The 22,154-nt window shown below is 44.0% G+C and overlaps 1 protein-coding gene across 1 annotated transcript; it reads right to left on the bottom strand.

The window, feature by feature from the left end:
• Nucleotides 1-6,521: 6,521 nt before the first annotated feature.
• Nucleotides 6,522-8,864, bottom strand: LOC147431409 (cytochrome P450 71A23-like). Its single transcript, XM_086494024.1, has 2 exons — nt 7,899-8,864; nt 6,522-7,268 (listed from the first exon to the last, which is right to left on the bottom strand). Exons 1-2 carry the CDS (start codon nt 8,802-8,804, stop codon nt 6,654-6,656), a joined length of 1,521 nt encoding a protein of 506 aa, XP_086350150.1. The 5' UTR covers nt 8,805-8,864; the 3' UTR covers nt 6,522-6,653.
• Nucleotides 8,865-22,154: the final 13,290 nt, after the last annotated feature.

Raw genomic sequence — 22,154 nt, 5'->3', positions numbered from 1 at the left:
AAAAAATTGTAATGTTCGGTTACTGTTAAGCCTGCAAAAGAAAGACCAGTGTCGACCAAAACAGAGCCCAAAGAAGACCAGTGTTGGCTAAAACAGAGCCCAATAAAAAGCCTATAACGGCAAAAACAGCGCCCTTTTCTTTTTTTGCAAAAAATCTTAGTCAAGTCGGTAAACAGCAAGACCTGCAGTGGCTTAGGTCAAGCCAAGAGAACTAATAATGCACAGTTCTTTCTCTTTAAAAAAGCTGAGTCGACAGCAAATCCCCCCAATCCTTCTCTTAAGTCCCATTAGGTGTGCTTTCATTCAATCAGTGAATGCCTTGCTACCCTATCTAAGGGTTACAATAGTTATTTGAAAAAAATTCGTCTACGCAAAGTATTGCCAAAATTCTTAAAGTAAAACCCCTACGAAAATGAATGTTATACAGTTCAAAGCTTATGCTAAGAGAGCTTATTGTAAGCAGTATCAAATGTTTTTCTATTTAGAAGCAACCAAAGTTCAAAGATTTTTTCTCAAAAAAAGCCTTAGAGAAAAACCTGAGTGTTTTGCGCAGAGAGCTCCATAGCTCGGACAGTGAAGCAGATGGTATACTGGTTTTAGTCAGAATAACAAAAATACACACAAGCTAAGTGAGGGGCAAGGTGCACCCTCACCTATTTATAGAGGTTGAGATGCTTTTCTTGAGTGTGATCGGTGAGAGAGGCAAGCTGCCCTACTGTGTAGCGTCTTCAAGTGATGCATAGAAACTTTGCAAGGGGAGATCCCAGCCCAGGATGCGCAGGCCGCCTACTATTTGTCATGAGAGCCCAATGTTTTTACTCACGCCTAATTCTAGGAGAGTTTTGTTATGCAAGGACATAGTCCCACCAGCCATGAGTAGCATGTTATGAGTCAGTGTCCCATGAGTGCTTCAAAAGAGGGGGAAGGGGGGGGGGGGGGAATATATAGGAGGAGGGTGAAAATAAAGCATTTAGTAGCACCACAGTGTGTGTGTGTGTGTGTGTGTGTGAGAGAGAGAGAGAGAGAGAGAGAGAGAGAAAATCCACCATTTTTCAACAATGTGCAAACTATTGTACCCAAAATTGTACGCCTAACAACTTGCATGTGTGTGTACGCATACGTGTGTGCACTGTGTGTGTGTGTGTGTCACCATCATCATGTGTGTCAGAGAGATAAACACACACACACACACACACACAAATGAGAGAGAGAGAGAGAGAGCACTCTGCCACTAGCAACTAGACAAAGAAAGAGAAAGAATGAGATGGGCCACCAAAATTAGAACCAAGATCTTCATTAGGGTAGCCGTTGGTGATCACATATAGGTACGATAGGCCAAGCGGTGATGCTACGATATTTAGCAGGAATAACTTGGTTGTGAAGCAAAGTTGAACAGGGGAGAGACACTACTTTCTTGTGGGGAACACTTGGTAGCAGCAAATGGGTGCTCAAGGCAATGGGTGTACATGATTTTGCTCAAGACATTGAGTGTTTGGGCTGAGAAAAAAGAGTTACTCGACATACTCTGTGTGTGTGTGTGTGTGTGTGTGTGTGTGTGTGTGTGTGTGTGTGTGTGTGTGTGTGAGAGAGAGAGAGAGAGAGAGAGAGAGAGAGAGTTCCCTTGGTAGCGTGGTAGCCCTTCAAAAGGGACCCCAGAGCGTAGAACCAACCAAAACCTATCTTGCTTCAACCAATAGAGGGTCATGAAAAGCATGTTTATTGGCAAGTCATGGTTTTGATAGCATGGCACAACAAAATTAAGCTGGTAGAAATATGATACATTGTTATTGGTTGATTAGCAAGGAGATATGGGCACTTTGAATTTATTATTTAGAAGTCGTATGGAGAATGAGTCGCTCGCAACCATTCGACTAAAAATACTCCATGTGCTCATTGAGAGAGAGAGAGAGAGAGAGAGAGAGAGAGAGAGAGAGAGTTATCCAGTCCTCAAATCAAAAGAATTGAGAAAGGGAGAAAAGGTGGAAAAAGAGATAGCAGAGATCGACTCGATGAATGTTGATCTCAAGATCTAATATGAGAGAGAGAGAGAGAGAGAGAGAGAGAGAGAGAGAGAGTATAGCTATGCATTGTTATCTTGCTAGAGTGATTCCAAGGAGTATAGTTCCATTCTCCTCACACATGGGCAAGCATGCACACACACACGGTGTGTGCGTGTGTGTGTATACGTGTGTGTGTGTGTGTGTGTGTGTGTGTGTGAGAGAGAGAGAGAGAGAGAGAGAGAGAGCAGACACACACACACCTACCTATATGTCTTCGTGTGTGTGTGTGTGTGTATGTGTGAGAGAGAGAGAGAGAGGTGTGTGTGTGTGTGTGCATGTGCGTGTGTGTGTGTGTGTGTGTGTGTGAGAGAGAGAGAGAGAGAGAGAGAGAGAGAGAGAGAGAGAGAGCAGACACACACATGCCTACCTATATGTCTTCGTGTGTGTTTGTGTGTGTGTGTGTGTGTGTGTGTGTGTGTGTGTGTGTGTGAGAGAGAGAGAGAGAGAGAGAGAGAGAGAGAGAGAGGCAGAGATCTCCAATTTCCATGATTTTCTTGGCTGCAACAACGCGTGGGTCACATACTAGTTCAACATCAAAACAGTATCGGCTCTTGTCAAGCTTCTAATAGCTCAATAGTGATTAAGCCGTAGGCAAGCCCCGTAGGACTCCACTATTAAGACCATAGCTCTCAACAGTGATGTCCTGTTATCTGCACAAAGACAAGCGCAATGCAAAGTTGAAAAATCTTTATTCTACTTACTCAATTGCAATTAATAATACCAACCATTTATAGCTAGCTTGAGGACCTACCTTCTTGAGCATGCAAGAAAAGAGAAACCTTGTGCTCTAATACCAATATAACATTTAATAGTCTAGTAACTTGTGTGTAGCGAAAAATAGCATAAACATAGTGAGCATTTCATTAGAATAGATTCCTAATGAGCATAGCAAGAGTGCTTAGATGGAGAGAGCAACAAAAAGCATAACACCTAATTAGATAGGCAGGATGAGAGAGAAACACACACACACACACACACACTCACTCTTGCAAGCCCTTTACACAAAGGAAATAGGGGACACATGTCAACTCCCTAGTCCAGTTGCCCCCAAGGTGCACTCAAATCCTATTGGCCATAGAGGTGGACCAATGAGAATTATACTAGAGTAAGTCTAGTTTAATTCATTTAAAAACACTTGATAAAAGAACCAATAAGAATTAAGCTCTCTAGAAGACTATTGGGCAGTCTCTCAAGCTGTCCAATGAGCATTCAACAACCCAATGGCTTGCCTAATTCCTATTTGCCAGAAGAGAAAGGGGGACACATGTCACAAGGCTATCACTTATGCTTCTCAATTATGATTGGCTAAGCTTTGCAGGGTCCAATGGGGTGCCAGCATGAGTAAATCGCAAGAGGGGTCGACCAAGAGAGAGAGGGGGCTGATTTTGTCAAGGCAATATCACACACACTCACACAATCTCATGTGTGAAGCAAGAAGACTCTCTCTCTCCTTCTCAAGCTTTAATGGAAAGCTCATCATCTACTCCAAACTTGTGAGAAGGCAGGCCTACACCAACAACTCTTGGCTTTGTGATTCAAATCCAACCAAGAGTCGAGCTTCAATGCATGCTCATCTCCTCTACCATGCTAATTACTAAGCTATGCTATGCTAATATGAGTGATTATGTGAGGAGATGTATATCTTTCTCGTAAGACTACTCCTTCCTCTCAATCTACTCTCATACCCCGCTAGCTCTCACCATCTTCGAAGGTGTGTGAGGTGTTGGGTCTGAGACCGTGAGGGAATTGATGTTGTGTTTTATAAGTATCTTGCTTAGTATTGGAAGTTTCCATTTTCATTGCACTAGCTAGTATTGAAGGAACACAAAGAATTGTATTGTAAAATGTCTTTCTTGATGGGAGAAACCATAATACAAAGCCTTTTGGAGGGGGGAGCGGCTCCATGTAAATCCAGTCCTCAACTGTTGTCAATAGCTTAATTTCTTTCTCTTTGAAGTATGACTTTTGCGTACACTCACAAAGCATTCAATTTCCCTAAGGTTTGACTATTGGACACAACCTTTAAATTTTGGAACCTTAGCATTTTGGAAGTCTTAATGGGATGAACCGTAGGGTCTTTGAAGCCCATTGCTGCACATTGCTTTTTTGCAGATGGCCCCTCCTTTGGATCCCTACTGTGACCGGTCTGCCAACTTAACCAATATTTAAGCTTTTTCTCCCCTGACACTTTCCCATATTAAATGATCAATTTAACATGAGAAAATCATTTAGGAGAATTAGATTAGTTATTATGACATGACATCATTGACCTAGGACAATATTTGAAAAGATATGTTGATTCTTAATCGCAAGGTGTCCAAACAAGATAACGAGCATTCTTGAGGATCGAGAGTTCTTGCAAATGCAAAACTTCTATTAGAGTGCATTTACGTTGAGGAGCGTAGGAAGTGTTAAGTGCGCTCTTTTGCTTTTGCAAATCCTTCACAATTTCGACATGCATGTACTTACGGTGGGAATTTTGTTTTACATGCAACGAACTTGGCAGATTATTTCGATGTCTACGTCAAGATATTCAGGACGACGATGATCTAAAATATGATCAATTTTGTAAGGACACGTCTTGAAAGAACCCCCGACGCATTGATCCCGCCACAAACACGGCCTCCACCTCAGAGGTACGATGCGGTGGCTCAAGCATCACAACAAGCTTCTTTCTTATCTGCAAGAGAACCCAACTTCCAATGGTAGTAATGAAAGAAAGCCTAGACCATTGTCCAAATCGAAGATGTTGAATATTTTCACATATTTAATACTTGCGGATGATTATCGAAGTCTTTTGTTCTCCATTGGTGTTTCGTCAACAACATTAAGATGTACAACACAACAAAGAGAGGGAGAATGTTCAATAGTATCAATTAGCACAAAGAGCATACAATCGAATATGAGCAGAATAGTAAGTTGAGCACAAGTAGATGGGAGCGAACGAGAATAGCACGAAATCTCTCATATCGAAAAAGTGTGCACAATTGCACTGAATATGAGTTAAATCAAATTTGTCTTGTATTCAATGCGAAAAACAAAGTGATTTAGAAAAATCGCAATGTATTTTATTATTAGACAACTAAAATTTGCTTTTTGAAAATAAAATAATCTAACATAAAAATAAGAAAATAACGAGCTACCGTTATAGTAGCCCGCCATCCATTAGGCGTGCAAGATTCTCTCTCTAGCATTAAAAAAAACAAATTTGAGTATAAACTTTTCCTAATGGGTTTCAAATGGGAGAAATGCAAGTGATTGTAATACCATAGACCATCACATTAGCACGTACATGGATTGGTTGAAAGTGAAGAAGTTACATCATCACAAAAACTAGTGCACAAGCACCCAATGCCTTTGGCGACGTGGCAACCTCTCTCTCTCTCTCACAAGGTGGAGTCACACATGCAGGGACGGGGTTCCCCAAATCCCCTCCCCCTTTATATACATCAACCTCTTTAATCTTATTGCACTAATGTAATGCAAGCAAATTAGCAAACAATCATTAATCAACATTTAAAAGAATTTTGCAAACATTACAAAGGGCTCAATTTCTCTACTATATAGCCGAGTCCTCAAGACTCTCTCTCTCTCTCTCTCTCTCTCTCTCTCTCTCCCCAAAGGGCTCAATTTCTCTACTATATAGCCGAGTCCTCAAGACCATCTCTCTCTCTCTCTCTCTCTCTCTCTCTCTCTCTCTCTCACACACATACACACACAAGAACTCTCTAAGCTAGTCGCAACGATAGGATGATGATTCGCAATAGCAATAGCACCAATGTCCTGATTGAAAGTCCCATGGACGAGCCTTCTAATAATGTTGATCTTTGTGATTCTGAAAACCCAATCACAATAATCGTGTACGAAAATTGCAATTTCCGAATTATCCCCAAAGATTGTAGTTTAAAATAGCAATGCCTTTTGGAATATTTCGTCAAGCGTCGATCACAAAGTTGGCTCGTTTGAAGCGTTGATCTTAAAAACACAATAGAAAACTTCTTTAATGTGCAAATAAAGTGAAAATTAGAAAAAACAAGTACATTCTCTTTCCAAGGAAGGACTTACGAAACTATTAACATATTACAAAAGGCCTTAACATAGTTTGAATGTATGACACGCAACTTTACCAAAAGGTAACTGATAAAACTAAAGTGGCAACGTTGAGGGAAAATGTATAAGTCATGACATCACAAAAACTCTACAAGAGCCGTATATGACTTATGACTAGGTCATTAAGTGCCTATGGTTACCACATGCATTTATCACTTTCACAAGCTTCTTATTTCAATCAAACCACCCTTCTTCAAGATGGTAACCTACCACACGTCCAAAACCACAAGAATGCACGTGACAACATTGAATTGCAATTTTCGACATGCCCTATCTACCAAGTTACTACCTCGGCTACTAAATGCCACCTACAAAAATTGCATTGCATCCATGGAGATCACTACGAGTCTCTAGATACAAATTGATTATTGACTTGACAACATAGTAAATATGGGGAGAAAGAGAATTACATAAATAACAACACAGTCAATATGGGGAGAGATTGTTCCAAGCTCAAATACTCAAGATTGCGGAAAGTGGTTTCTACGCTCGAATACTCGGGATTGCAAGGAGTGGTGTCGCCCGAGAAAGAACGGATCCAAGATTTTCCTTCATGTCCACTTGATAATTAGGAGGAAGGGACCACTCAAAAGAGTGGATAAGGTTGGCCAAGGTAACCTCAACAATGGGCAATGCTAGGGGTATACCGGGGCACATCCTGCGTCCAGATCCAAAAGGAAGAAGCTCAAAATTTTGGCCTCGAACATCTATTTGCTCACTCTTTTCGAGAAATCGATCCGGATAGAAATCGACCGCATTGTCCCCCCATGACTTAGGATCACGTCCTATAGCCCACACGTTCACAAACAACCGCGTACCTCGTTGTATGTTGTATCCAACCACTTCACAATCTCCAGTTGCCATGTGTGGCATGAGGAGGGGCACCGGTGTGTGCAATCTCAAAATTTCCTTTACTATTGCTTTTGTGTAGACAAGATTTGGCAAATGCTCTTCTTGCACTAGGGTTTCTGAGGAGCCCCCTACTACCTTCATCAACTCCTCTTTAAGCTTCATCTTTGCCTTTGAGTCTAGTAACAACTCGGCCATGGCCCAATCCAATGTCACGGATGGTGTGTCTACTCCCCCAGCTAGGAAGTCCTGCAAATCCACAATCACAATTTAGTGAATCTCAAATCCATGACGTGGTGGTCCATTATAGCTACCAAAAGAACCACATTTAAGCAAACGGAAGGAGGATGCACATTTGTCATTGTACTAAAACCAGGCTCCGGTCAGATCGTCCGATTAAAGCTCAATTTAGGAGATAAAATTTGTATGTACTTGGTGAAGAATTACAGCTAAGAGGGGGGCTATGGACAGCTACTGCGACGCGGTAGGTGGCACAGGCTTGCAGTCTCGTGTGCTCGCCACTCGGGTTGGGCTGAGTCAAGCAGAAGGCCTAATGCCTGTCGCAATGTCACGAGTTCGAGCAGCCCACTGCGTATTGATTTTGGCGTTACGTGTTACAAAATGGAATCGTTGGAGATTCCGCCTACTAAACTGGTTTAGTATGGTGACATACTAAACCAATTCCGTTTGACCTCGGGTTTGAGGGAACATTGGGGTTCGAGCTCGAGTCGTGGAGCTACAGCAGCCCTTGCAAGAAAGGAAAGTTGAGCCGTACAATCTCAACACAGCGAGGAAAAGACGTCGGACGACATACGGTCACTGTTGACATACCAGTATACCACAAAGACGACAAGGACTGACAATTGAAAAACAACATACCACCAAGACGACTTTGATGTTGTTGTAGTCTTTCCCGGCCAGTAGCAGACTGTCGAGGAAGTCTTTCGGCCGGCCAGGCGATGGGTCGCGGGTGGCAACGGCCCTGTGTAGAAGCGCATGGAGGGAGTCGATCCACCTGTCAATTCGCCGTTTATGCATTATGTCTAGAAAGCCCAGCCACGGAATGAAGTCTCCGACCATCGGACGGGTGGAGAAAAGCGCCACCCCCTCCTGCACCTTCTCCTTCAGCGTCGACCCTAGCCGGAGGTCCGATACCTCGTGCAGCCGCTGCCCCATCAGCAGCCTGCAGATTATGTTCTCCAGCAGCAAGCTCGTCCCCTTGGTTATGTTATAGACCTGCCCCGCCTTCGCGTACCTTCTCACCTCTTCCATCATCCCTTCCACCTCCTCCATTATGATGGGCATGGCCGCCTTCACCTTGCTGGCAGTAAACAGCTGCGCATGTGAAATCTTCCTTAGCTCGCTCCACGCCGGCCCCGTCCTCGCCATCGCCAGACCGGAATCCTGCCCTCCCTTCAGTCGGGCCGCGCACCCGAAGAACGGCCTTGTCGCGAACGTTTTGTCGTGCGTGAACAGCACCTCGCGAGCAAGCTCGGCCGTGGAGACGACGAGCGTGGGCACGGAACCCAGACGGATGTGCAGAATGGGGCCGTAGCTCTCTGAGATCTTAGCGAGCGCGACGTGAGGCATGCCGCCTGCTAGCAGGTGCAAGTGCCCGATGACCGGCCAGGCAGGCGGGCTGGGCGGGAGGCTCCATTTGCGTCTTGTCCACCATCGCTGGGCCACCCACAGAAGCAGGATTGTGCATATGCAAGCTGCAGAGATAGTCGGCAGGCTGTACCCAGACTCGGCAGCCGCCATAGCAAGCCTCTCTCTCACCTTCATGCTGTTCTCCTCTCCCTCCCTCACTCTCCCTCTCTGTCACTGATCTTTTTCTCTAAGTCTGTCTCTCTCTCTCGTCTACTTCCATCCTTTAAGTCTTTCCCGTGCCTTCGCACCCGTCCGGACACCGAACTTGAAACAGGCTGGCCGCTGGCCCATCCTTAATTTCTTGATGTAAGCCCCTCTCCAACCCTCTTGACACTTGGGTCTCCAAAAATTGAGAACCTCAAGCGCATTCAATGTAGGTAAGATCGCTGACAACTGCGAAGCTCAATGCCCAAGAAAAGTTTGTCCCAAGTTCCAAGGACCAAGTTCCAACAGCCAGGTTCCACACTTTTTGGCCTATAAAGGCCTCAGGGCATGGTCACGGGAGGCTTAGTTATCTGTAAGCCTCGACAGGCTGACGATGGCAGGTACGACAGGAGACACAAGGGGACGGGCAAATGTAAGTAGTGAGAGAGAGAGAGGGTGAGGTGCAGCGAGGAGAGAGAAATAGGGAGCTGACAGGCAAGTGATGGGCACAATTTTCCAACTATGCTGAAAAAGGCATAATCAGCCAACAAAGCTGGTGGACTGCTACAAAAAGTTGTTCGCGTTAGACGTTGTCGGCTCAGCTTACTCAAAACTAAGCCTCGCGTTACCATAGCCTTAGTATCCATGTGGATGAAGCTCAATTAATTCTTGTTGTTTGACGTGTGTCTTCAAAAGAGCCTTAAAAGGTGGGACGTCTCTTAATTGACTTGGGTGAAGCTTTGTGTAGCAATGGCTTAAGCTCTGCTAATCTCCCATGTGCCTGCCCGCTCAGGCGGGATGTTCGTCTCATCTTCATTACCACAACGTTCCCTTTCCCCTCTCATCCACCTTCAAATGCATGGGATGTAGCGAACCCCCTCCTGCATACAGCATGTCATTACTACTCCCAAATGTAGTCCAGTTGGCTCCCATAGGACCTTCCCAGGACCTGTCAAGCACTAACCCCCTCATTGAGACAGTTTTACTGCCAGAGTTCGTTGAGAAGCTTCAGCAAGCCTCTCTACACGGCACCATCTCCTCCAGAGCAAAGAGCAGCTTCCAAATGGCGAAGACTCTTTCAGAAGACCGGCAGATCCGACATTTGCTGGAAATACTTACCTTGGTGAAGGACAAGCACCTCAAGGTAAGCTTTCAGTCATTTTACCATCTACTCAAGTCAGGAAAGTCGAGCAAGACCTGGAGAATAGAGAATCTAAGACCCAGGAGCTGCGTTATGAGGATTCTCCGCCCAACCACCCGTTTATATAGCCCTTGGCCACTGTAACAAAATCCCCCTATCCACCTTTAGCAGCCGGCCTGCCCTGTGGCCCGAGTCCTACTCGCCTGGGTTTGCCCTTGGCCTGACATTACTTCCCCCTTGGAGAAGCGTTTTCGTCCTCGAAAACACAAGTGGTGGTATCTTCATAAGAACACTAATGTTTTCCACCGTGGCATCCCTCATGGATCCAACGGTTCATTGAATCGGAACCCGGTTCATTGGGAGGTTCAATGAAATCAAGAGTAACAGCTTGATTTTTTACATTGTTGTCCATGTGCAACCATCTTGGTTAACCGACTCATAATCAAAAAAGCGTGAAGGCTCCATTTAGAACTCACTTGAGAATGCTAAACGAGTTATCACAACTAAGAGGTGTTTAAATGCATACCCAGGTTTCAGACTTTCTGAAGGTACTGGAATGTGCAATATAACCTCGGCTCATCTTTCCATGAAAGTACTATGCTGACATACTCATCAGCAACAACCAAGTCCTTGACTTGCGGTGGTTTCTTGCCAATAGTCAACCTCATCCAAACTGATGATTAAGGTTGATAACTTGAGAATAACATGCAGAGACTAGAACTAGCTGTAACATGCCTTTCATCATATGAAGCAAACTCCAAACCAGAAAGGTAACCGATCTAGTTGTTTCACTTTTTGTTAACGTATGCACTTAGCATATCCTGTAGCGTGCTTTACTAACGTATGCACTTTGCATATCCTTTAGTACTAAATAGAATGCTTGTAAGCTGCCCATCCTACGCGGGATGCATAGCAACAGGTAAAGTGAGGTGCTTTCCCCCAACCACCTACAGACAGTCGCCCACGACTGACGACAAACTATGACGCAATCATTGAGTATCTAGCCATATACTCGATATGGAATGGAGACAACCAACTAGGTTGAAAGCAGATTGGAGTTTCAAGCAGCCAATCAAGAACACCCATACTCAGCCATCACCTTGTATGGCAGGGTGGAAACTCATACTAAATCTGCAAGAGAGATTGCACTGGCAGTGCAAAAAATTGCAGAAACAATAATGTCCATGAATTTGCATGCTGCTCCGAATAAATTTGTGTTAAACACTAGGGCCCATAACACCTAGTGTGCATGCATTTAACATAAACATATCCGAACCGCAATTCCATTACTAGACTTTCCACGGTACGTACGTGAAAGTCTTGCAACAAATTTGGACCATAATAGAATGTGACAACCCGATCACACCTAGGTACCAACCATGAGACATTCTCATGAATATAGCATATTTTGCAACAAAAGTTGGACCATAACAGAATGTGACAACCCAGTCACACCTAGGTACCAACCATGAGACATTCTCATGTACATAGCATACTTAGCTACATGTAGAAACGACCCTCTGTTAAGGTGGTTTCACTGCACTTGTAATCGTAACAAGTTTGTACTTAGTACCCGACAATTTCTGGCCACTGAAATTGCTCCTGATATTACGTGCTTAAAATGGTTGAACCAATGGATGCGACCAGCACCTAGGGACTTCGTCGCGACACATTGGTAAAAAGTTGGCGCCAGTGTCAGTCCAAGAGACTCATATTCTCCACATGTGGAATATGTCTCAAACAAGGATATCAAGAAAAGCGACATCCATCAAGTACGAGCTGGTACTTGTGTGTGGAGGTAACTGCAAACACTCCGCGACAAGAGTGAGAGGGACCCTCATTATCATGCTCCACACTGGTTAAACTGAACTCCTTGAGTTCCTAGACCATGTTGTATCCCATGTGACAACATGTGCCAAATCGAACCCTACAACTAGGTTCGTAACAGCATAAGGTATAGTGGACGCTACGGTCCAAAACACTCTGTTCCAACATGCCCTTGGCATGTCTTTGAAAAATTCAAGCGTATTTATACAACTTGCACTGGAAACCGTGGGTGTTGCCTGCGCAATCCAACCCCTGTGGTTAACATCTACGTAGTCAAACCCCTTAGTAAAACCATCTGTAGAAACTGCTCAACTAGCAGGCAACGGTAACCAACATAGTTAACCATGTACATAATGATTGGAATCAACTTGAAAAGTTGAATTCATCCGCTACCATGTGGTAGATTGTGGAATTCTTTCCTTGAAAGTATAACTGGGAGAGATCAACTGGTGATCCTCAATGCAGATCAAACTGTGATCCTTAATACTGTTGGGTGATGTAGCAATCACCTGTCGAGTCTTACCCCAAAACAGTATGTCCATAGACACTCCGTAGTGCTATAGAGAGAGCAAGAAATCCACACAAGTGAACTGCCTAGCTCTTGTGGACAGCCATTGTTGGGGTATAGGCGTCTGTGCCTTGCCCGGCCGCCTAGAGTCTGGGCGCCCACTGACTTGTATACCTTATACATAATATAAGTGTATAGGGGGCTGCTCACTCTTGGAGTCTCCCCACCCACATCGCGTGTGTGTCTCCTTCTCTCTCTCTCTCTCACTCTCCGTCTGTGGTGCTCCCCGATCCCCTTCAATTGGTATCAGAGCTATGGTGACCGCGGAGAGCACGACGGCTTTGAGAGCTTCGAGGCGATAGCTCGCTCGCTCTCGACGGTGGAGTTCGATTGCGGAGTTTCACAGAGAGCGATTTTAGTTTGAGGAGCATTGTCTTTGGAGCTTAGGAGCTTGGTGTGGTCAAGCTTGGTCGAGGAGGCGGTTGCGGCTTCCTTGGTGAGAGGAGCTTTTGAGCTCAGTGGAGCTCGTTAGAGAAGTGCTCGGCGGAGGAGAGCTTGACATTCGAGTGCTTGGATGCTGTTGTGGCAGAGCTCTTGCGTTGGAGCTTGCATTGAGAGGACATTGCATCATGCAGAGTGGAGCAGGAGCAGGTTCAAGACTGTGTGCAGCTCGTTTTTGCCATTTTCGAGCTCTAAATCGCAGTTTTTTGCGTAGCTCCGTCATACAGAGTCAGATCTACATGATCTAGGAGTTTAGGTCAGGGTTTTGGCACGCTCCGGACGCGATGATGATGTCTATTTTCTGAAATTATGCTTTGAATTATAGCAGGTACAGCAGCAGGTTTATTTGTGCACTTTCGGGTCCCAAGAACACTGTTTTTGGTATATCTCACACACACGGAGTATTTTTTGCAGCAACCAGCAAATTCATAGGTGTACACAGGTTTTTGGATATGCATTTGTCTAGAGAGCCACTCATGCAAGAGTGAGCTATGTTGCCATGGTCTTGGCGGTTTATGTATGCCATATATGGATTTGTGTATTTGTTTATGGCTGAGATTATTTGAGATTTGGCTCAATTTATAGAAGAAATGTCATAATAATCAATATCTAATTCTCCTAAATGATTTTCTCATATTAAACTGATCATTTAATGTGGGGAAGTGCCAAGGGAGAAAAAGCTAGAATATTGGTTAAGCTAGCAGACCGGCCACAGTAGGGATCCAAAGGAGGGAAAATAGGGATCCAAAGGGGGGGCCATCTGCAAAAGAGCCATGTGAAACAATGGGCCAAAAAGACCCTAAGGTTCAGCCCATTAAGACTTCCAAAATGCTAAGGTTCCAAAATTCAAAGGTTGTGTCCAAAGGTCAACCCTAGGGAAAATTGGATGCTTAGTGTGTGCCCTAAAAAGTCTTTGCACATCCCTACATGGGAGGGGGCGAGCCCCAAAGCTAGGGGATGAGAGAGAAAGCCACACACACACACACAGGCTCCCTTTACACAAAGGGAATGAGGGACACATGTCAGCTCTCTAGGCCAGATGCCCACAAGGTGTGCCCAATTCCTATTGGAAGACCCTTGAAGTGGACCAATGAGAATTAAGCTAGAGTAAATCTAGTTTAATTAATTTAAAAACATTTAATAAAAGAAACCAATGAGAATTAAGTCTCCTAGAAGACTATTGGGCAGTCTCCCAAGGGGTCCAATGAGCATTCAGGAGCCCCATGGCTTGCCTGATTCCTATTGGCCAGGAGGCAAAGGGGTCCAATGAGAGTTTAGTTTAATTATTTAATTACCTAAAGCTCTCACAAAAGGGGAAAGGGGGACACATGTCAGAAGGCTATCACTTATGCTGCTTAATTCCTATTGGCTTGACCTGGGGAGGTCCAATGAGGCAAAAGCCAGACCTAATTAGCAGCTAGGGCTCGCCCAAGAGAGAGGGGGGGCTGATTTTTGCTTGGCATTGACACACACACACACTCACAGTTGACCATGTGTGAAGGAAGAATACTCTATCTCCTCCCAAGCTTTAATGGAGAGCTCATCACCTACTCCAAGCTTGTGAGATAGAAGCCTACATCAACACTCTCTTGGCATATGGATGCAAATCCAACCAAGAGCCAAGCTTCAATGCATGCTCATCTTCTCTACCAAGCTAATTACTAAGCTAAGCTTTGCTAATATGAGTGATTATGTGAGGAGATGTACATCTTTCTCGTAAGATACTTCTTTTTCTTCTCAATCTACTCTCATACCCTGCTAGCTCTCACCATCTTCGAAGGTGTGTGAGGTCTTGGGTCTGAGAACGGGGATAATTCAAGTTGTGTTTGATTAAGTGTTTTGCTTGGTGTATGAAGCTTCCATCTTCATTGCACTAGCTAGTCTTGAAGGAACACAAAGAATTGTATTGTACAATGTCTCTCTTGATGGGAGAAACCATAATACAAAGCCTTTTGGAGGGGGGACCGGCTCCATGCAAATCCGGTCCTCAACTGTTGTCAATAGCTTAATTGCTCTCTCTTTTGAAAGTATTGTCGATGCTATCTAACTAGGTGTTATGCTTTTTGTTGCTCTCTCCACCCAAGCACTCTTGTAATTCTCATTAGGAATCTATTCTAATGAAATGCCCACTATGTTCATGCTAATTTCCGCTACACATAAGATTTTAGGCCATTAAATGTTACATTGGTATCAGAGCTCAAGGTTTCTCTTTTCTTGCTCAAGAAGGGAGGTCCTCAAGCTAGCTACAAATGGTTGGTATTATTAATTGCCAGTGAGTAAGTAGAATAGGGATTTTTCAGCCTTGCAGTGCGCCTGCCTTTGTGCAGTTAACGGGGCATCACCGTCGAGAGCTATGGTCTTAATAGTGGAGTCCTACGGGGCTTGCCTACGGCTTAACCACTATTGAGCTATTAGAAGCTTGACAGGAGCCGGTGCTGTTTTGGTGTCGAAAGACCCTCTCTTCTATTCCTTGCAATTAATGGTATTCGAGCCGCGGGTACAGTAGCTTGAGTGCTTTTTCTAAAGGGGTAAAGAGGAGTAGCAACTAGGGCTTGAAGTGCCAAAGTACACCTAAAAAGTTTACACCTAAAAGTTGTTAGAATGGCTGACAATAGTAAAGAGAGTGAAATTAATGTTGATAACTTTGATTTTGCTCATGAGCAAGCTACTAATGATGCTTCAATGCTTGTTAACTATCTTGTTTCTAGGCTTCAACAAGCCATGGGCAATCCATCTCTCCAAAGTGAAGTGCAACGGCAGCTCCGTGCTCACGGGATTCTCCAAGCTCATCACCATGACGAGAGAACACCTAGGAAGCCTCCTTGTGAGACTACCAAAAGAGGTCTCTCTCCGATTCGGGAAGAAGAAGAGAATCCATATGAAGGGCTCAAGAACTTACTTCTTGATGATGCATCTCCTTCCCAAAGGAGAACTCAAGAGCCTCCACCGAAGGAACGAGAAAGAAGCGAGTCTCCCGCCACCTCGGCGGAGATGGCTCCACGAAGACGGCGGGCTAAACGCTCTCCATCACCACCAAAGCGGAGAAGACCATCACACTCTTCTCCACGCCATAATTCAAAGAGCGATGATAAAAAGCAAGAGAAGAAAAAGGCGAGAAAGAGGACACCCTCTTCTCCATCTTCTTCATCCTCTTCCTCTTATGAAAGCTATCGTGAAGACGACAAAGATCAAGACAAGAAAAAGGTGAGAAAGAGGTCACCCTCTTCTCCACCTTCTTCAAATTCTTCATCTTCTGAAGAAAGTGATGGTGCAACTTTTGAACCATTGAAAAGAAGAGGCCATAGGAAATCCTATGCCGCATGGAAGAGGTCGTCCAAGCTGAAGAAATTCAAAGAGGGAGGGAAGAGCATCTCTTTCCTTACCTATGATGGCACCTTCGGTGCTACAGACAAAGTTTTGGCCTTTATCCAACAATTCGATGCGGCGTTTGGAGATGAGGGCTTCACGGAGTCCTCTAAGCTACGCCATGTAGCTATGCACTTTCAAAAGTCCGCCAGACAATGGTGGTCTAGCCTACGAGCCAACGGTGAAGCTCCACGAACATGGAAGGCTTTAAGAGCTTCCATTATGAAGCAGTTTTTGGCCACCGATGCCAAAGACAAAGTACTCACCGAATGGCGAAGCTTAAAGCTCTCTCCCAATGAATCCATCCACAAATATGTAGACAAGTTTTGGGACCTACAACTCAAAGCCACTGTCTTCAAAAAGTTGGATTTTGGAGAGCAAAAGCAACAATTTTGTGCGGGCTTAACCGAAGAAATGGCGGAGTATGTCAACTCCCAAAGGCCACGTACCATATCGGCGGTAATACACCATACTATGGTGGCCTCGCGAATCAATTTCCAAACGGGGGGTAAAAGAAATAATAAGCCCCCGGAAAACAAGGGTTCCAATGAGCCTAAGGGGAAGGACAATGTCCAAAAGTCTCCTAAGGGCAATTCCAACAAAGCTAAAGAGAAGGGAGTTTACAAAGGAAAGAATAAACTCTCTCCTGAAGAGCTTGAGCGTTATCGTAAAGATAACCGGTGTTTCAAGTGCGGCGAACAAGGGCATGCGTACCGCGCTTGTCCCCAAAAGAACAACCGCCAAGATCCTCCTAGAGCTTCTTAGGTTGAAATCCAAGAGGAGGAGATTCACCAAACTCACCACAAAGGATCTCCTCTATGCCATGCTTGGGGAAAGGTAAGAGAACATGATGCTTTTATTCTCTTTGACCCTGGTTCTACTCACAATTTCATATCTATGGAGTTAGCCACCAAGCTATGCATACAATCCTACGAGATGGGAGATATCCTACCCGCAGACAGTGCCTTCAAGGGGCAAGAAGCTTCAGTCACTCCCTTAATCGGGAAATTGAGGCTTCATGTCCAAGGCTATGTGGACAAAGAGGACTTCTTTATCTCTCCTCTCAAGCATGAGGATGTAATCCTAGGGGCACCATGGTTTGACCGCCTGACTGCCCATGTTAAATTTCCTGAAAGGAGAATCTCCTTTAAGTTCAGGGAAAAGGACATGTATATAGATGCTAAGGAGATGGGTAACACCATCCCCATTGTACATACACTAGCTTTCAACAAGTCAATAAAGAGCTCTATTTCCGTGTACATGATTTTTGTTAAAGATTCTCAAAATGAACCTAATGCTTTAGCAAAAGAAAATAAAAGCAACCAAAAGGAATTAGAGTTATCCAATTTTCTCAAGGGGTTTCAAGATGTCTTTATTGACGACATCCCTTGTGAGCTACCTCCTAAACGAGGTAATGACGACCATGCAATTGAACTTCTTCCAGGAAGTTCACCGCCTAACAAATCTCCTTATAGAGTTTCTCAAGCTCAACAAGAGGAGATTATGCGGCAAGTGCATGAGTTAGTTGAGAAGGGCATGGTTAGGCCTAGCTCATCTCCATTTTGCTCACCTGTGCTATTAGTGCAAAAGAAAGACGGCACATATCGTATGTGTGTCGACTATAGAGCACTAAATAGGATCACTATCAAGAATAGGTTTCCCGTTCCACGGGTAGAAGACCTATTTGATAAGCTACAAGGATCGACCTACTTTAGTAGGATTGACCTAAAAAGTGGCTATCATCAGATAAGGATAGTTGATCAAGACATTGTAAAGACCGCATTTCGTACTACATTTGGTCTTTACGAATACATTGTCATGCCTTTTGGCTTGACTAATGCACCAGCCACATTCAACCGCTTGATGGAGAAGCTGTTCAGGCCTCATCGAACCTTCACTGGAGTGTTCTTTGATGATATTATCATCTACTCTAATTCATTGGAGGAACACAAGCAACACCTCCAGGTAATATTTCAAGTTTTAAGAGAGAATAAACTTTATGTTAATCGAAAGAAAAGTGAATTTTTCTTGCAAGAGATTCAATATTTAGGTCACATTATCTCTCAAGATGGAATCCAAATGGATCCATCCAAGTTAGAGGTAATAAAAGCATGGCCTAAACCAAGGAATCTTCATGAACTAAGAAGCTTTATAGGTATGTGTGCATACTATAGACGCTTCATAGAAAAGTTCTCACAAATTGCGGGACCATTACATGACCTAACAAAGAAAAATGTTAGGTATACGTGGTCTGCTAAAGAGAACAATGCTTTCGAAAAGCTTAAAGAAAAGCTTATCTCTCAACCTGTGCTTACACTACCGGATCTCTCAAAACCATTTGAGGTCCAATGTGATGCTTGTGGTGATTGCCTTGGGGCTGTTCTGCTCCAAGAAGGGCACGCCATAGGCTATGAGAGTCGAAGGCTCGACCCTGTTGAGCAAGCTCTAGGCATATACGAAAAAGAACTCCTTGCAGTTCTACATGCCTTAGACTCATGGAAGCACTATTTATTGGGGACTCCTTTCATTCTGCGAACGGATCACCAAAGTCTTAAGTACTTCATGACGCAGACCAAGCTTTCCGACAAACAAATGAGGTGGGCAAATTTCCTTTCGCAATTTCATTTTCATATTGCTCACATTGCTGGCAAGCATAATCAAGTAGCCGATGCACTCTCAAGACGACCGAGAGTGAATGCGGTTTCCATAGCAACTCACAATGATCTATCTTCAATGATAGATGAGTATGCTATTGATCCCGATTTTAGAGATGTGATTTCAGCCCTTGCATTAGGGAAGAAAGAAGAACCATTTACTTTACAAGATGGTTATCTTCTCTATGGCAATAGACTATGCGTTACTAACTCACTACGTGAGAAAGTAATGTATGAATCTCATGCTCCCCCATATGCGGGGCATAGAGGGATTCAGTCTACCCTAAAGGGAATTGAAACATATTTCTATTGGCCTACCATGAAAGTGAACATACACGAGTATGTTTCCAAATGTGTGGTATGTCAAAAGACAAAATTTGATAGAGGGAAGCAACTTGGATTGCTTCAACCCTTGCCAATCTCTAATTCACCGTGGGAGAGCATATCCATGGATTTTATCTTTGGATTGCCTAAGTCTATCCATGGGAATACGGGAATATGGACGATAGTAGACAGGTTCAGTAAACAAGCTCATTTTATACCTGTCAAAAAGACTATCAAAGCCCATCAAATGGCAACCCTCTTCATTTCACAAATTTTCAAGTACCATGGCTTGCCAATGTCCATAGTGTCGGATAGAGATCCTAGAATGACCAGTAATTTCTGGAAGGGTCTCTTTGAGAATTTAGGAACAAGGCTAAACTTCTCTTTGGCCTATCATCCACAAACTGATGGCCAAAGTGAAATAGCTAACCTAACCATTCTTGATCTACTAAAAGCCTATGTAACGGAAGTAGATCAAAGATCCCAATGGGAGAAGTACTTACCTTAGTAGAGTATGCTTACAATAACACTGTACATACTTCCACAGGAAAAGCACCTTTCGAGGTAATTGAGGGAAGATCAAAAAGTCCCTTGCTACTTAAGGTACATGGGAAGATCTTCGCTGCAGATGAGTATAGCCGAGACCTACAAGAATCTTTCCAAAAGATTAAGGATGCTATCTCTATCTCACAGCAAAGGCAAAAGGCTGCTGCTGACAAGCACAGAAGAGCCCAAGCCTTTAAAGAAAACGATTGGGTCTTGTTAAAGTTTCCCAAGGCTCGATTAAGGCACACGACGGGCAAGAATCCTACGGGTCACCAAAAGTACTATGCTAAACTAGCAAAAAGGTACTATGGTCCCTTCCAGATTCTTAGGCCAATCAATGAGATGGCCTATCAACTTAAGTTGCCCAATCATTGGCTCATACACAATGCTTTTCATGTGAGCCTCTTAAAGCCTTACAAAGGAGAGCCACCTCAAGAACCAACTATTGAAGATCCACCGGAGATCGAGGACCACGAGGAGGTGCTGCAGCCCGAGTCCATTCTCCGACATGAAGACAAGGTATTAAGAGGCGGTAAGACTATCCGACGATATCTTATTAAGTTTAAGAATTATCCTTTTGAAGATGCTAGATGGATGCAAGGCATACAATTAAAGGATAACCTAAACCTTGTCAATGCTTACAATGCTTCCCAAGAGTAAGCAAATGTACAAAATGTTAAAAATGAACAAAATTTTTTTGTCTTATAAGACTCTCTTTTTCTTTATTTGTGCACAAAAATGAAGTAGTATGCATGCTTAGATCAAGTTTGCGGAGACGACGTCTCCCGAACACCAAGTAGAGCTTGTCACTCTACTATGGAAGACTGATAGGACTAATGTGCAGACATGCTTGCGGCAGCCTCAGGCTCTCAAGCGCCAAATGGACTAGTCATCCATTATGGAATGATGTCGTAGGGTAACATAGGGATCCTCTACCCGCTAAAGAAAAGGACTCATGCATATGCTTTATCTTCTCTACACCATATTCGAGGATGACTATGATTTCAAGAGAGAGGTAATGTCATAATAATCAATATCTAATTCTCCTAAATGATTTTCTCATATTAAACTGATCATTTAATGTGGGGAAGTGCCAAGGGAGAAAAAGCTAGAATATTGGTTAAGCTAGCAGACCGGCCACAGTAGGGATCCAAAGGAGGGAAAATAGGGATCCAAAGGGGGGGCCATCTGCAAAAGAGCCATGTGAAACAATGGGCCAAAAAGACCCTAAGGTTCAGCCCATTAAGACTTCCAAAATGCTAAGGTTCCAAAATTCAAAGGTTGTGTCCAAAGGTCAACCCTAGGGAAAATTGGATGCTTAGTGTGTGCCCTAAAAAGTCTTTGCACATCCCTACATGGGAGGGGGCGAGCCCCAAAGCTAGGGGATGAGAGAGAAAGCCACACACACACACACAGGCTCCCTTTACACAAAGGGAATGAGGGACACATGTCAGCTCTCTAGGCCAGATGCCCACAAGGTGTGCCCAATTCCTATTGGAAGACCCTTGAAGTGGACCAATGAGAATTAAGCTAGAGTAAATCTAGTTTAATTAATTTAAAAACATTTAATAAAAGAAACCAATGAGAATTAAGTCTCCTAGAAGACTATTGGGCAGTCTCCCAAGGGGTCCAATGAGCATTCAGGAGCCCCATGGCTTGCCTGATTCCTATTGGCCAGGAGGCAAAGGGGTCCAATGAGAGTTTAGTTTAATTATTTAATTACCTAAAGCTCTCACAAAAGGGGAAAGGGGGACACATGTCAGAAGGCTATCACTTATGCTGCTTAATTCCTATTGGCTTGACCTGGGGAGGTCCAATGAGGCAAAAGCCAGACCTAATTAGCAGCTAGGGCTCGCCCAAGAGAGAGGGGGGGCTGATTTTTGCTTGGCATTGACACACACACACACTCACAGTTGACCATGTGTGAAGGAAGAATACTCTATCTCCTCCCAAGCTTTAATGGAGAGCTCATCACCTACTCCAAGCTTGTGAGATAGAAGCCTACATCAACACTCTCTTGGCATATGGATGCAAATCCAACCAAGAGCCAAGCTTCAATGCATGCTCATCTTCTCTACCAAGCTAATTACTAAGCTAAGCTTTGCTAATATGAGTGATTATGTGAGGAGATGTACATCTTTCTCGTAAGATACTTCTTTTTCTTCTCAATCTACTCTCATACCCTGCTAGCTCTCACCATCTTCGAAGGTGTGTGAGGTCTTGGGTCTGAGAACGGGGATAATTCAAGTTGTGTTTGATTAAGTGTTTTGCTTGGTGTATGAAGCTTCCATCTTCATTGCACTAGCTAGTCTTGAAGGAACACAAAGAATTGTATTGTACAATGTCTCTCTTGATGGGAGAAACCATAATACAAAGCCTTTTGGAGGGGGGACCGGCTCCATGCAAATCCGGTCCTCAACTGTTGTCAATAGCTTAATTGCTCTCTCTTTTGAAAGTATTGTCGATGCTATCTA

Source organism: Adiantum capillus-veneris, chromosome 21, assembly GCF_014529385.1.
Source record: "Adiantum capillus-veneris isolate H3 chromosome 21, ASM1452938v2, whole genome shotgun sequence".
NCBI lineage: Eukaryota > Viridiplantae > Streptophyta > Polypodiopsida > Polypodiales > Pteridaceae > Adiantum > Adiantum capillus-veneris.
Note: the sequence above shows the minus strand (reverse complement) of the source record. Positions and strands in the feature narration are given on the sequence as shown.

Coding starts and splice junctions, on each gene's coding strand:
- LOC147431409 (XM_086494024.1), bottom strand. CDS start 8,804: ATGAAGGTGAGAGAGAGGCTTGCTATGGCGGCTGCCGAGTCTGGGTAC. Junction 7,269..7,898: donor ACATCAAAGTCGTCTTGGTG/GTATGTTGTTTT, acceptor GTGGATTTGCAG/GACTTCCTAGCTGGGGGAGT.